We start from the raw sequence: 16,531 nt of genomic DNA on the forward strand, positions 1-16,531 counted from the left end.
GGAACTTGAGTTGGGAAGTTAGAATGAGGTATCAGGTGTTGACTCGGTCAACGAGACCTCCGATGGAAATTCTGAGGCCACGAGTGCGTTCATAGCGTGTTTTTATATGGGTTTGTGTATGGGGTTTATGAGCAGATGGCCTCGGGAATGGTTCGGGATCTCGGTTGAGACGTACGAAAAATATTTAGGTTACGTATTCGGGGTCTGCATGTGGCGCCCCGATGTCATCCAAACGGCGCTGTTGCGGTGGAGTGGCCGTTGGGGCGACGAGTCTATTTGGCCCCAGGCATAGTCCGGACGGCTCTGCATATGCGCCAGGCGGTGGCGCTGTTGCCCGCCGATGCCGCTGTGGCGGTATCGGGCTTGTTGTTTCATTAAATATGTATTAAATAAGCCCTTAGTCTATCATTTGTTCCCATTATGAAAATTGAGCTCTTGGGGACTGTTTCAGAAGAATCTTGGAGAAAACTCTTGGTGGTAAATCTTACTAATCTCTTTACCAATTCCTTGTTCCCAATCATCGTAGATTTCTCTTTCCTTAGTAATTCCTTAGTAATGGAAGATAAAAGTGGATTCTTGAATCAAAGAGTTAGGGTTTATACCAGAATTGGGGGTTTTACTTGAAATTTGAAATTAGGTGAATCTATGAGTTAAATTAGCAATTAGTTGTTGGGTTATGATCACTTAGTGCTTAATTTGATGTTTTACTCCCGAATTCCCCGTTTTGACCTTGTGGGCCTCGTTTCCCCAAATTCTAGGGTTGATTTGAGCTAAATTGAATGATAGCAATGTTAGTATTGTCCTTCATGATTTCTAATCTAGATTTCAAATATACCTAGACTTCTTTGGTTCTGAGGCTCAGAGGAAGGGCAAGGAAAAAGAATGATTGTTGTTGTTTGTTGTTCGGCCATCCAGGTAGGTTATGGCTTATCCGTGGTGAGACTTCATATAGCGAAGCATATATTTAGATTATAGTAACGGAGAAAGCATGTAAATCTTCGGGTATGAAGTTGGGTTGGATATTGTCTTAGGTTGGGCCCTGTTGTGTGATTGGGGCTAGCCACCCCGCTGCGTGTGACTTGATTGATTTGTTATGTTGGCTTGATGCCACGTGTTGTTAATAGATATAGGGAACTGTTGTTACATCCTGATTGTGATATGGTGTTACTTTACTTTGTCGATAACACTAGCATAGATTTTCGTTTGACCTGTTTAGTTATTGATGATATTGTTTGGCATACCATGTTGGTACTTGTGACATTGATATATTGTTAGCGTACCCATATTGGTACTTGTGGCATTGATATATTATTGGCATACCCATGTTGGTAATTGTGACGTTGATATATTGTTGGTGTACCCATATTGGTACTTGTGACATTGATATATTGTTGGGGTACCTATGTTGGTACTTGTGATATTGAGCTGATTCTTAATGTTGACACATGCATTTCACTCATTCTCATTCTTCATAACATACTGTTGAGACTTGTTGGTACTTGGTGAACCATTGTGATGAGCTTGGCTCGGTTTTTAAATGAGGGTGATGTGAGAGTCCGATATCCGATGTTAGTCCCGGAATCGTGGATTGAATGAGTGCATGGACTCCACGGGTCCCCCAGGGTGTTGCCGGTGAGAACCCCCATGGGCAAAGATCCTGGTCTCGTCTGTCTGTTGGGCAAAGATCCAGGACGAGTGGCACTTAGACTTCGCGAGTCACCTTGGGTTGTGCTACCGAGACGTCGATATTTCCGTCCAGAGTACACGTGTACAGAGCATTTGCATGGCGTTGCATTGCATTCATACATTATTGCATTGCATTGCATTCATGGCTTATATTGAGATGATTTGGTATTGTTACTTGTGATGTTAGTTTCGGATTAGGTATATTGAGACTTGACATATTTGGGATTAGATGCTCTATCTAGGTGATGATGAATACTTGTTTCTGACTGTTGTGACTTGTACTTATTGCTTTATCTGCCTATCCTGCTTTATTGTCTGAATTATATCAGCTATGTTTAGTCGGCCGATGATACCTACGGGTACTGTTGTTTTGTACTGACCTATGTTTGCTGCATTCTTTTATCGATGCAGAGTACTAGACAGGTTCCACTCTTTCCCCTCGTGGCTGACTGGCGAGGCTACTGTAGAGTCATTCCAGGGTGAGCACGGTGACGGCAGTTGCCCGGATGTTCTCTCCTTTACTTATTATCTTACTCTTATTTCGAGACAGTTGTATTATGAGACTTTATCATCTTTCAAACTTGTAGTATGTAGTTAGTGCTCTTATATGAACAGACCAGATCTATGGGGTTGTCTTTAGTATTTCCGCAATTTATCTTACGTGGATGTTTTGAGACTTATTCTATATGTATTTCTTCCGCCTTTACTTGAATTGGTTACGTTGGAATAAGGGTTCGCCTATCGCGGCGGGAATGATAGGTACCCGCACGGCCTCGTAAAAATGGGTCGTGACAATCTTTTTCTTAAGAAAATCAAATGTTCATAGAAATATTTTTAGGCCAGTGCCCATTTATGTTTGGTTTTTTGAAAGAAAAACAAAATGACATAAGCCATTTTTAAGCTAAGAATTCCATTTGACTTTTTTTGATAAAACTGTAGATAAGAAAACATGACTGGGGCTCATGTTTTAATGGCTAAAATAAGGTATATTTGAGCCAGAGCCCACGCAGTTTTGTTTTTTAAAACCTAATAAACTTTCTCTTGGTCAAAGCCCACTTGATTTTTTTAAAATCTATGGATTAAAAAACTCTGGGCCAAAGCCCACGTTTTTAAATAACTGAAATAAAGTGTTTTTGGGGCCAGAAAACAAAATAGATTTCAAAGCTGAATTTTGCCTTAAAATAAATCTGAGACTTTGTTCAATAAAGAAATAGCAAGCACATTTTTAAAAGGGATATATATAAGTTATTTGACCATAAATTCAATTCACTTGTTAAGGATAAAACGTGCAAAAATAAAGAACCTCTTTCTTGTAAAATAAAAAAGGGTCCAATTTTCACTCCCATAATTATAAAAAAGTTTAGGTAAGGATGTTCTAGAAATGTATTAAACGGATTAACCCGGTCCACATGTGAGTGAGGCATGAATAAAACCTATTCACCTAGACTATAAAAAAAAAAAAAAAACTTTCTATCCTTTTCTATAAAAAGCCTACTATCCTGATATATAAAAGGAACTAATTATACTCGGGTATCATAAATCTGAACCTAAATAACCTATATGTAAAGGGAATATATTCAATTCGTTTCAAAAAATGATATATAACCTGACAGGCTTTTAGCTGGAAATGAACACTAATTAAACAGTTCATGCAAATACTCACACATTGGAATTTGAAGGTCACCGTATAATACGGATCCTTAATACTAGGGTGCCTAACACCTTTCCTAGGGGATCACGTAACCCTTACCTAGAACTTTGGATTAAGAAGAATTTTTTCATGGAGTATGAATAAACCCTTCAAAATTGGTTTTCCTAATTTCTTAAAAATTAGGTGGCGACTCTTTTAAAACAAAGTCCTAAAGAGCACCAACGATTTCGAAGTAGCTTTTCCGAGCGCTAACCCTACCCGCAAAAATGCGAACCGTTACAATGACAGAAGCGAAGTATCTCCTGTAAAGTTCATTAATTCTGAAACATAAAGAGCATCACAACACATTGTCCCTAATCATAAGAATCAGAAAGGACAAAAGAAATAGTTGAGAATGGCACTTATTAAGCCATATACAACCTAAATTCTGAATTCACCTTTGAGTTTTGGAGTTAACTAATAATACTGATCAGGGCTGGCTTAACAATATTGGGGGCATAAATCCAAACTTCAGAGAGATGTCCTAATTTTTTTTTATTTTTTTTTATTTTTAAAAAGATCCTCATATATATTTTTATGTAAAGGCTGCTCCTCTAGCTTTTTTAGATGCGAAGTCATTAATTATTATTTTATAATCGATTTGTTCTAGCAATTCCTTTTCAATTGATAATATAGGTAATTTAAATTAATTAGTTCTTAAAATTTTCTCTTTTTTCTCTTTTGGCATAACTGGATTCATATGTTCTAGTTAACATATTTAAATTGAATAAATTATAATAATAACTAAAACAAAAATATATACATATGAAGTAAGAATATCAACAATACAAATTTTCAATAAAAAATATAATATAACGTTAGAATAATAAAACATGGCTTAAAAAATTGATAAGTTGATATAATGATATCGAAATAATGTTGCGTTGCTTCAATATAATGATTGCTTGTTAAAGGCAAGTCTTGATCTTTTGTAAGCAAATACAGTAAGTTTTGTCGTCGTTTGAGAATTGAGAGACTTCATAATATTGAGAACAATAATAGTGATAGGGAGATTGAAAAAGGTAAATATAGGAATAATAATGTGGATCCATGTTAGTTGTTAAGATATAAATGAGGCAACAAAATGAAGAATACTATAATAACCTAGAAATTATTTCGTAAATTATTCCATTCCCTCATTAGTGCATCGGTCCCCATATTAAAAGGTAAAAAGTTATTTTACTTTCTTCCCAAAAATTTCTATAAAAATTTAATCGAAACAGTACATATTATATATACACACACACACAAACACACATAGAATATATTTAGGTAAAAATGGGGGCCCTAAAAAATTGGGGCTCCAAGCAGTTGCTTTGGCTGCCTTATGGTTTAGCCGGCAGTAATAATACTCCTAATGGCATCACAAACAACAAGAGAATCATAATAGAGGCTCAGGGATGGGGAATAAGAGTTAGGACAACCATTCCAATGACTATCTTGACGATCATATATACTACAAATATTCCACTTAATGGATTGGAGAGGTGTGCATAAATCATTCCCGAAAAATATTATGACAGTGTTGCCAAAGTGATGTGAAACGGGCTCGGGAATCCAAAAAAATTGAAAATGGGTTCTTCAACCCCGCATGACACCAAGAACAATTATGGAGAGCAATAAAAAGGATAGAAAGATTAAGATAATTGTTGGGATAAATATACACCTAAGTAATTAATTACCTAGACATATAAAAATACAACCAATAATCTCGAATCTAGGATAAGAAGAAAGAAAGGATAAATCTAGAATTGAAGTGCAATCAATTAACTCAAAGAAATAATGAAGAGAATATAGGAACTAATTAGATTAACATTCAAATACGAAATATAATCTAAAGGGAGAAGAGATATGAACTCATACATGAATTACCTACTCGTAGTACTTCAAGAGAGGTTCAAGAGGAGGTATGGGATACTCCCCAACTCTTAAAAGAGTAATCTACGCTCATAATCCAACATAATCTATCTTCCAAAATAAAGACATAAGAGCTTATTTATACTATGGTCCATATCTAAGCAAAAATACTAAAATACCCATTAACTTAGGGCCTCTTAATTGAAGACCAAAGACCTGGGTCTTCTTTCTTAATTTGGGCTTCTAATTATCTTGGGCTTTGCTCTCCATTCTTTAAATATTCACATAAGCATATTGTGGATCTTGAAATTTGGAATGAAGCCTCCAATTTTTTGATGGTCACCCTGTATCCCATCATTCCCTCCTTTAAAGAAATTCATCCCTGAATTTAAACGTTGAAACATAAAGTAAAGATCATGCATTAACTTAAGATCACCATGGATATAAGCAAGCCTCAAAAGTAACCCCACAATCAACATGTGTACACATTTATGGTAAACTCAATCATCTAAGAATCCAATAAAGACAAGTTTGCCATATAAATCAATGATTAAATAGATCAAAGGACAAGAATTAGCATAAGAGCCAACACAAACATGAAAACCACTAAGACCTATCCAATTACAGACAAAGTGTGTCTCATTATATGAATCAAATCTTATAGATTTATCGAGTCCAAGCGTAAGCCATGAATACAAATCATTCTTGACTTTACGAAACTTAAAAACTTCATTGGATAGGATACCCCCAAATAAAAGTTCAAGGTTACCATTTTTCTTGTAAACCTTCACAAATAAATCAATGTTAAAATTGTTGGGCTCACAACATTCAATCCAAATGTCAAATAAAACATTCTTATCCCTTTTCCTAGAAGCATTAGCATAGTCAATCAAGAATGTTCTTTAAAAGTTTGGAATTGAGTACGTAAAGAAATTAACACTAGTGGTAGCATCAATCACTTTACCTTTCTTTTTGCACAAGTATTCATTAACTTTAAGAATCTCTCCAAATTCTTTCTTTTCACTAGCACACTCTTCAACATCCTCAATTTCAATTCCACATAATGGATTATCGTACACTTTGAAGCCATGAGAAGAAGTCATGTTATTATAATACAAAATATTATAGTCAAAACTCAAACCACTATTAACATCAAGTATCTCATCAAATGAAGTCAAAGTAGTTATAAATGAATCATGACTTTCTTCATCCCATAAAGGAGGACCATCATATGAGCCAACATTAAATTCATCTTTACTAGTCAAAGATTCACAATCAAGTTGATTCACACAATGATCTTCAATAAAAATGCAAGCTTTATGGTCAAATACATTAGCAAGACATAGCTCTCCAAATTCATCAATGTTAACATCACTAGTTTGCAACTTATTATCAAGTTCACAAGAATAATTAACATGATCTCCACAACTCAATTCAACTAGTAGATGCTCACAACAAACTTTAGAATCATCATCACAAGCTAAAGAAGCATTATGCTCAAAATGCTATGACTAACTTCTAAACTCAAACTTTCATCACAGTCATTCAAAGTACTTAGAGTAGAAATTTTAGTCATTTTACCTTGAAACTCTTCAAATAAATTTTCTTTACGTTGATCTTGCTCAATTAAGCCCATAGATTCTCTTGAAAAGGTACCTTGTTCTTCCAAATTCTCCAAAGATGAATTTTCCCCTTTTGATTGCTCCTTCAAATTCTCCTCTCCAAGAGTTCCTTCACAAGACACAAAATAACTAGAGAAAGTAGAAAAGTTAGGAACATTAGAATAAGAAAGATCTTCACTCTCAATCTTTTGTTTTCCCTCTTTCTTTTCTCTCACTTTCTTTTCAATCTCTTCTCTCTTCTCTTGTGACAACTCACTCTCTTCACTCAAATTTTCCTCTCCTTTTTCCACTCTAGAGTTGTCACTTTTCTCTCCCTTACTTCTCTCTATCTTTTCTCTCTCATCCTCACTTTTTCTTGTAGTATTTTTCAAGGACGCCCTTAAATTCACTTGCTCTTTTAACACTTCATTTGGCTCCAACGGTTCAAGCTTGATCACTTTTCCTTCCATCTCCAATGTGTAGTGATTCTTCCTCCCACTATGCATAACATCTCTATCAAGAATAATATGACAAGCATATAATTGCACCACACCACAAGTTACTTCATCTTTATAGTCTCCAATCATGAAAGGAATTTTCACCATTCTACTCACTTTAAGTTCACCACATTCATTCAACCATTGCAACCTACATGGCCTAGGATGATTAAAATTCTAACTTTAATTCCTTCACCAAGGTAGCACTAATCAAGTTATCACAACTAGCACCATTCACTACCAAAGTGCACATCCTTTCCAAAATAAGGCATCTAGTGTAGAAAATATTATGCCTTTGTGTACTTTCTTCCTCTTCATTCAAACAAGTAGATAAGGATCTCCTTATGAGCAAATCTTCATTCCCAAGCACAACCTCATCATTTGCATTTTTCACTAAAGAAGTACTACTTTCAACAACTTCACCAAAGGCACAATTTTTAGACCCCACAACATTTTCGACACAAGAAGTATCATTTTTGACACAAGAAGTATCATTTTTATCACAAGTAGACAATTCAACATTTTTCTCAAGAGATGACACAATTGCACAAGTAGAAGTAGGAGTAAGCTCCTTTAAGTAAGGACTACTAGAACTAACATGATTTTCATTCACATTCTCTAAACAATTTCTAGCTCCCAAAGATTTTTGACAAGACACACTTTTATCACTACTAGCACTGGAAGTATAATTAAGTGTAGCCAAGTTACCTTGCACTCCACTCGAATGCTCATTGTTATAAGTAGCAAAGGACTTTATTATTTAGACATGAGATATGCTCCAAGGACTTCATTTGACTTGTAAAAAGGGCTCTTAACTTCATGTCTATGGTTGACACCATAAGAAGCATCTCTTGATCTTCCTTTCGAGAATATATGACAAAGGATTCACATCTTGATTATTCCTCAAGTCTTCTTTCTTGGCGTTATTCCTTGTTGCATATTTCTTCAAACTTCCATCATACTCTTCCTTTCTACTCCTAGTAGATCCTCTAATATATTCACCACAATATTTTTCTCGAAAATATGTAGGAGCAAATTTCTCTTCCATGAGCCTCTTAAATTCTTTCCACTTTGTGATGGCACCTAGGTTATCTCTATACCTTTTGCTCATCACTTCGTTCCACCATCGATAAGCATGATTTATGAACATGTCGGTGGCATAAATTACTCTTTGTAGGTTAGGAACTTTGAAGATGTGAAATGTCTCTTCAAGCTCTTGGACCCAATCAAAGTATACATCCGGACCATCATTCCCGTTGAAACAAGGAAGCTTCATTTTACGGAGTTCCTTCTCTTTAATCACATTTTCTTCATACCACCACTCATACCATGTATCAAAACCATATCGAATATAAGCCGGTTCATTGGATGAACTCCACCTTTCATTTCCTTTCATGGAACCACCACTTGAATTCTCATTACCATCCATGTCTACCTTTTAATTCCTTGTACCTACAAAAGACATACTTGAAAAATAAAGAAGATTGGTTAGGTAAACAAAATGGATCTCACAAATCACTCCCTTAGTGTATCACTCAAAATTTATATCACTCAACACTCGTGTTTACACTCAAGGCCGAAGGCTTTTATGGCCACTCTCAAATGAGCTCACCACTCTTTGCCTTTTACCTCTCAAGGATGTCCACAATCTCTTCAAGAACCAATCAATCTCAAATTCCTTCAAATAAGTATCCAAGTATCGGTTTGGAGTGAAATTTATGTCATAACAAAGAAGGACAAATAAAACTAACGGACTAGGAAACAAAGAACTACCAAAGAAACAAAAGAGAAAAGCATGAAATAAAGTGGCACAAAATAAAATAAAAGCACTCAAAAACTAATTTAACATTAAGTATGAACTAATACTCAAAGTAAACTAGCTAGAAATAACAAGAAAAGATGAGAAAGTGAAGTTGAAAATGCTATATCTTAAATGAAAAGGGCTGATTTGGCTATTTCTGAAAATTGTGGCTATTTTTGAAATTTTTGTAGTCTTCTTCTTCTTCCAAACTTCTTCAAGTTTTTGGCTCAAAGATTTTGATCAAAACCACATCAAATCTTTACCAAATGACTTGAAATTTTAACCATAGCTTCACAACATCATTATCAACAAACCCCAATAATCAATTTTCCCAACAATCAAGGATTTTAACATACCTCATTTTTCAAGTTTCTTCTTCAAGCTCCATTAATGGTGGTCATGGAATTTTTGGGTTTTCTTCTTTCCTTTCTTGCTTTAGTCAACAACAAAGCACCAAATCAAATTCAACTTCTCAGTCATGGATTTCCAATCAACAAAACCCTTTTTTTTTGTGTATTTTCAATTTTTTTTTCAGATTTTTTTTTTTTGAATTTTCAGAAAATAACAATGTCAAGGATTAAAAATTGTTAACAATTCTTTAGCCTTGCTCTGATACCAATTTGATGTGAAATGGGCTCCGGAATCCAAAGAAATTGAAGATGGGTTCTTCAATCCCACATGAACACCAAGAACAATTATGGAGAGCAATAAAAAGGATAGAGAGATTAAGATAATTGTTGGGATAAATACACACCTAAGTAATTAATTATCTAGACATATAAAAATGCAACCAATAATCTCGAATATGGGATAAGAAGAAAGAAAGGATAAATCTAGAATTGAAATGCAATCAATTAACCCAAAGAAATAATGAAGAGAATCTAGGAACTAATTAGATTAACATTCAAATACGAAATATAATCTAAAGGGAGAAGAGATATGAACTCATACATGAGTTACTTACTCGTAGTAATTCAAGAGAGGTTCAAGAGGAGGTATGGGACAATCCCCTACTCTCAAAAGAGTAATCTACACTCATAATCCAACATAATCTATCTTCCAAAATAAAGACATAATAGCTTATTTATACTAGGGTTCATATCTAAGCAAAAATACTAAAATACCCATTAACTTAGGGCCTCTTAATTGAAGACCAAAAACATGGGTCTTCTTTCTTATTTTGAGCTTCTAATTGTCTTGGGCTTTGCTCTCCATTCTTTAAGTATCCACATAATCATATTGTGAATCTTGAAGTTCGGAACGAAGCCTCCAATTTTATGATGGTCAACCCATATCCCATCACAAAGGTGGGATCCTCCACAAATCAGATAAGGATCACCAAAATAAGAATAACCAACATTTGACAAATTTTTATCCCAAAATGCTATGTCAAGAAGAACAACAAAATATTAAACTTAAAAAAAAAACACTTGAATAGATAACAAGAAAAACTCTATTCTAGTTAAACAGTTAATTTCTAAGTCCCGGCAATGCCACCAAAAATTTATTGCTCCCAAACGAACATGCAAGTATACAGGATCGTACACGTAATGAAGTGATAAGATTATAGAGTGTTGAACCCACAGAGACTTATGATCAACCATTTACTAAATTAAACAATCTTAATTATCTATACAAGGGTTAAACCCAAAAGTCGTGTTTCTAAACTCATTACAATAAAAAGAAAACAAATAATGAACACTTTAACCAAACGAAGAATATTAATTTCGTTTATCAATAAGATGAATGTTCGTGGTTGCGATTGGTTCAATCCTATTGAGTTCTAGAACTATTTCTCCTTAATCAGAATTATCACCGATTGCTAATTCACCAGATTTCTAATACTCATAGTATTCTCCCGAATTACTACTTGCCTATTCAAAATAGACCACCGCCTATATTCATATGGAATTGACCTATTATGAATGCAATAAGTTTACAGTGAGAAACTGGACACGGCGGCTAGGTATATTCCTATCCTAGTCGCAAATCCTTGTCCTACTTTTAGGGAATTAGATCATGCCCTCTTTAACCCTTCTCTAAACTAACAGTATCTTTCCCAAATATGAATGCTAGATAGTTGATAGAACTTAGTTGTTGCGCATACGATCAAGCAATTAAACACGGGATTAAAGAATAACTCAAGCTAAAAGAGAAATAAACTTCAAACGTCAATATTCATGATTATACCACAACTCCAAAACTAAAAGGTTTAGCTACTCATGATTGGAGCGTAACAAAACAAATTCAAGAATAATATGATAAGTAATTAATGATGATATAAAAGAGAAACGAGATTAACCCTATGAAGAATGACTCTAACCCTTGCTTTCTGCTCCAAAAGTATGAATTCCCCTAAAAAAAAATGAGTTTATAATGTACTTATACCGTGTATAAACTAGCCAAGGCGAAATTACCCTTAAAAATTCCGAACAAAACCTTCAATTAAAAAAACTCTTAGCGCAGCACAGCTCGCATCGTGCTTGGTCAACTTAACAGACTTCTCGTTTTTGTGGCTAGCTTTCCCCGTCCTTTGCCGGCGCGATGCGGCCTCAAGGCCCCCCGCCTTTTCGCCGGGCTGTGGGCGGAGCCAACAGATGTCCGGGGTTCATCCGAACCCCTCGGCAAAAAAAATTACATTGTATTTTCAAAGTTAAAATTATTTTATTATGTATATATAATAGATGTTGAACCCCCTGACTTCTTCGTATATTTAACTTTTAGAATTTTTGAACCCCCTGGATGAAAATCCTGACTCCGCCACTGCCAGGGCTTGGTCATTTTCCTTCACTTCTTCGCGTGTCCTTGAACACCAAACTCCATCGCGGTTGAACTTAGAGCTTTTACTCATGCTTCAAAGCTCCCCGATCCTAAATAGCTCGTTTCTTCTCCGATTTACTCCTAAACATAAAAAACCACAAACATTAAGCGCATAGACCAATTAAAGTATTACTCAAATGATTACGAAAGAACTACAATGCGAGATAATTAACGGCTAAATGTATGCATTTTCCGTCAAACATCAAGTAACCTTGAAAATGCACAGAAGCAGTGGACTTTACTTCCTTCCAAGAGGATTTTCTTACTCCATTGAAAAAAATGAGACACTATAGTCTTTGAAATAATAATTGAGATTATTTTGAATAAGTGTTTATTTGCAAATTGACTTTCATTATTTTACTTTCAAATTTGAAATATGAAATTTGAAGTTTGAAAAATAGATTTTATGAGTTTTCCAGAAAAAAGGTTCAAATTTTCACTCACGAGATTTTAAGTGTGTTTGCATGTCTAAATATAACTTTAAACTTTCAAATACTAAAATCTCAACCAAATCATATCTAAGCTCCTACAAAAACTCTTTTTTTTCCCCTTCCAAAAAAGCTGAACTATTTCTCAAAATGTAAACACAAAGAACCAACTTTCTTGGCTTTGAGTTGACCATTTTAGACTAAGACCAAAACCAAAACCCAAGCTGAAATTTAAGTAATGTCCTGTCCAAATATATCAAATAAGGAAGCAAAGTCATCACTGTCCCCTATTCCTTCCAAGCTGGCCATAATAAATGTCCAAACACCTACTTAAATTTTTTTTTTGTTTTCCTTCCAAGTAAGTTGAACTCCTTCTCAAAATGTAAACAGAGGAACGGACTTTCTTGGCTTTGAGTTGACCATTTTGGACTAAAGACCAAAACCCAAGCTGAAATTTTAAGGAATGTCCTGTCCAAATATCAAATGGAGCAAAGTCATCACTCTATCATTTATTCTTCCAAGCTGGCCATAATAAATGACTCTTTTCCTTATTCAAACTACACTATTTAATGCAGCATCTATTCCACTCACCCACTTTTCTTCCCTTCCTCTAAACCAATTTCCCTTCATTTGCCTTAACCTAATGGACCTTAAAACCTTTCTCTTAGTCTTCTCCCAATGTCCACCATTTACTCCTCCCTCTACGGCCACCCACCACCACCACCACCACCACTAACCACCACCACCAATACCCTTATCGATAATCTCAACAAAATCGGCCTTGGCTACGCCATCGCGATTGCCCTTGGCTTCCTTTTTCTCCTATCCACTTTCCTCCTTTCCTCTTACCTCTGCTGCCGTTCCGCAGCAGCCCGCCGTCGTCAAGCCCAAGCTCAAGCCCAAGCCCGAGCCCGAAACCCTAACACCGATAGCACTGGAATATATGTCCCACGTGTAATCTTCGTCGCTGAGGACGAAGAAAACAACGACGAAATTTCATCCCAGAATACCAACGTGGGACTTGATCAAGCTGTTATAAACTCGTACCCTAAGTTGGTTTACTCAAAGAGAAACGGGAACGGAAATGACGTCGTGTGTTCTATATGTTTGTGTGATTATAAGGATGCGGAGATGTTAAGGATGTTACCAGACTGTAAGCATTATTTTCATGTCCTGTGTGTAGATGCGTGGCTGAAGTTGAATGCTACGTGTCCGGTCTGCCGGAACTCTCCATTGCCGACGCCGTTATCTACACCGTTGTCGGAGGTGATCCCACTTTCACAGTACTCCGATGGTCGAAGGAGGCACTGAAGGAGCGGAGCTAGAAGCCCAAATATAGGCGGAATTTCAGTAACTTTTGCTCAAACAGTGTATTTTAAAGAAAGTTATTAAATATTACCCCGTATACTTGTTAAATTTTCATCGTTCTAAGATTAAAAAAACATAAGTTAAAATCCTTTGTCTCCGGTGATGATGAGTAATGGATGAATGGGTAGAATTAGGGAATTTTGGAAGTGTGAAAAGATTTTCCTACTGTAGGGCGCTTGATTTTTTTGTTTTTGTTTTTTTGTTTTTTGTTTTTTGTTTTTTTTTTGTTTTTTTTTTTTTTGTTTTTTTTTGTTTTTTTGTCTTTTTTGGTTATATTTGAAATTGGAATTTCTGTTGAATATTTAAATGCTGGAGATTGCAGGGGGTTGTGATTATTATTTTCTTGATTATATTGAATGGAGAATTGGAAATCAATCCAACAATACAGAGACATGTGAACCTCTACATTCTCACTTTAATTTATAAATAAATTAATTGATTTGATTCTATTATCGAATAAAAATCCGCTCCTTGTATCAACTGGAAAAGAGCAAAATTAATGGCCAGAAGATTGATAGCCAGCCAAGAAAAAAGTCAAGAAATGCTCTAACTTTTAAGTGCGATTCAAAATATTTATTCATGTAATCAGATGTAGTTAATTAAGATTATGAGAAAACCGAAAATTAGATGATTAAATCCATTTGAGTAACTCAGCCAAAAAATCTCAATTTTTTTTTAATAGTAACGGCAAGTGATTGAGTTAAGTAGTACCTCATAAGAAATTACTGATTCTAAAAATATAATAATACGAAAAAGACAAAATTGTTACAAGTGCTGATAAAGTAATAATTCACAATTCAACTATAATAATTTTTAGAATTGAAACATAAGGTCGACCTTTATATGACCTTCGTGCCGTAGAAATCTTCTAATTCTAATCATTAGATTGAGAGTTAAGTGCCAAGATCAGAATAAAAAAATAGTCAACAACTCAGTCAGTCAACTACTATATCAATTCTGTTTGAATTAAGGTTGAGTGGGTTGCTGGAGATGGACGCTAAAAGGAACTTTGAAAACGAATCTACCAATTGAGAAATTTCTGTAAGAATTCAGCCTTTTCACTTTAGTTATGCATTCTCAACAACTTATTTGCTGAAAACTTCTTTCTCTTGAAGCTTGGTAGAGAAAGAAACCAAGAACCGTTAGGTATGCTACTGTTGGTAAAAATCGGACTGCACAGCAGCGTGAATCAAAGTTTGAAATACGAAGACGGACCAGACATGGCTCAGCAATAGTGATTTCGGTCTCGACTTGTGAACATGACTGGGATGGCTCAGCTAAAGATCCGGAGCCACGATGTGAGCTCGCCAGTCTAACATCTGTGGGGATAGAACAATTGTGGTGTTATTTCGACATAGTACCAGCTCTTCCTAACTTACTATAATCTGTTTTGCACGAGACACCGATATTGTCACGACCCCAACTTGCGGGCCGTGCAGGCACCTACCACATTACTAACTAGTAGGCGAACCCTTACCAACCAACCCAATATTCAGCCAGTTTTATAACTAACAATTTCTTAAAACTCACAATAATTAAAAGTAAATGCTCATACGGACTCTGTTATTGATACAAGAAAACTGAAAACTCCCCCGGATCTAGTCTAGACAGGTACAAGAGCTCCTACTACACAAGGAAAACAAAAATAAATGACTCAACCTCTGCCTGGAATGAGATGAGCGAGGCTGCAGGATGATGCCTGGTAATCCAAACGAAGAAACTCCAACTTAAACCTGCAACACACCTACACCCAAAAAGGATGTAGCAAGAGTAGTATCAGTACACCACACGTACTGGTAAGCATCATAGGTCGACTAAGATTATTTCACGCAATACAATATATAGTCAATAAGATAAGCAGATAAGTCAACGACCCTCAAAACTCCCAACATAGATTATTACACCGACACGAACTTACCTTTCTACTCTCAGTTATTCCCACTTCCCTTATCCCCATAGTGATACCGGTTATCTGACTAGTCATTGAAGTCCCATTCCATTTTCCCTTAAGCCAATTAACTAAGTCTCATCTCCTCATTTACACTAACACCTAATTCCTAACTTTTAGCCGTAGAGCTTCTCTATCCAGATCACTTACCAAGATATGATGCACCCATGGAACAACTTACCACTTAGTAATTCACTCTTACACTTACCTTCATAATGACCACCTCCTCACACAACTTCAACAAAATCATACGAGATGCACAATGCAATATAACAGACTGACAGCACACAAACATAGGGACATAACAGTATGAAATGTAATGCGATGCAAGGGCCCAATCTCGTTGTACATACATGCTAACTGATGTCATTGCTCAGTAGTCATGACCTGCAGGGGACCCATAATCATGACCTGCAAGGGACCCATAGTGTCCATGTACCACTCGTTCCAGATACTCATCGGAACCGAGCCATAAATCCTCCGCTCCGGAAAGAGCCTTGGACGCGGATCCACATTGTATGGATATACTTACCTTTACCTTACTGCCAATGATTGGTTGTCAAATAGTACCTCATATCCAACCTAACTCGGCCATACAACCGAATAACACAACTGGTATGTACTCAGACTTTCTGCTCCATGTATTACCCCGTAACCACATGCAATGTATGCAATGATGCCAATGAATGAAAACAATGTCATGAGTTTTGCCCTTGATGGGCGTAGCACTATTATGCCTTCCTTCAATCCGCCCAAGACAATCCTTTTCATTAACAAGAATGACAATCATATGAATATTTCAATATACTTGAAAATAAATACGAAAATCACATAT

At 35.8% G+C, this 16,531-nt stretch overlaps 2 protein-coding genes across 2 annotated transcripts; one reads left to right on the forward strand and one right to left on the reverse strand.

Annotated features, from left to right (window-relative positions):
* Positions 1 to 5,168: 5,168 nt before the first annotated feature.
* LOC132053528 (uncharacterized) lies at positions 5,169 to 7,347 on the reverse strand. The gene is made up of 2 exons (XM_059445601.1): positions 6,815 to 7,347; positions 5,169 to 5,615 (listed from the first exon to the last, which is right to left on the reverse strand). Exons 1-2 carry the CDS (start codon positions 7,338 to 7,340, stop codon positions 5,515 to 5,517), a joined length of 627 nt encoding a protein of 208 aa, XP_059301584.1. The 5' UTR covers positions 7,341 to 7,347; the 3' UTR covers positions 5,169 to 5,514.
* A 5,589-nt stretch (positions 7,348 to 12,936) lies between these two features.
* LOC132054863 (RING-H2 finger protein ATL67-like) lies at positions 12,937 to 13,962 on the forward strand. The gene has a single exon (XM_059446824.1). The coding sequence runs from the start codon at positions 13,059 to 13,061 to the stop codon at positions 13,689 to 13,691; it is 633 nt and encodes a 210-aa protein (XP_059302807.1). The 5' UTR covers positions 12,937 to 13,058; the 3' UTR covers positions 13,692 to 13,962.
* Positions 13,963 to 16,531: the final 2,569 nt, after the last annotated feature.

This window comes from Lycium ferocissimum, chromosome 4, assembly GCF_029784015.1.
Source record: "Lycium ferocissimum isolate CSIRO_LF1 chromosome 4, AGI_CSIRO_Lferr_CH_V1, whole genome shotgun sequence".
Lineage (NCBI taxonomy): Eukaryota > Viridiplantae > Streptophyta > Magnoliopsida > Solanales > Solanaceae > Lycium > Lycium ferocissimum.

Excerpts from the sequence above, each read along its gene's own strand:
- LOC132053528 (XM_059445601.1), bottom strand. The coding sequence starts at position 7,340 with ATGCATAGTGGGAGGAAGAATCACTACACATTGGAGATGGAAGGAAAA. Across the intron at positions 5,616-6,814 it reads TTTATTTGAAGAGTTTCAAG|GGATGAATTTCTTTAAAGGA; the intron begins GTAAAATGACTA and ends GTTTAAATTCAG.
- LOC132054863 (XM_059446824.1), top strand. The coding sequence starts at position 13,059 with ATGTCCACCATTTACTCCTCCCTCTACGGCCACCCACCACCACCACCA.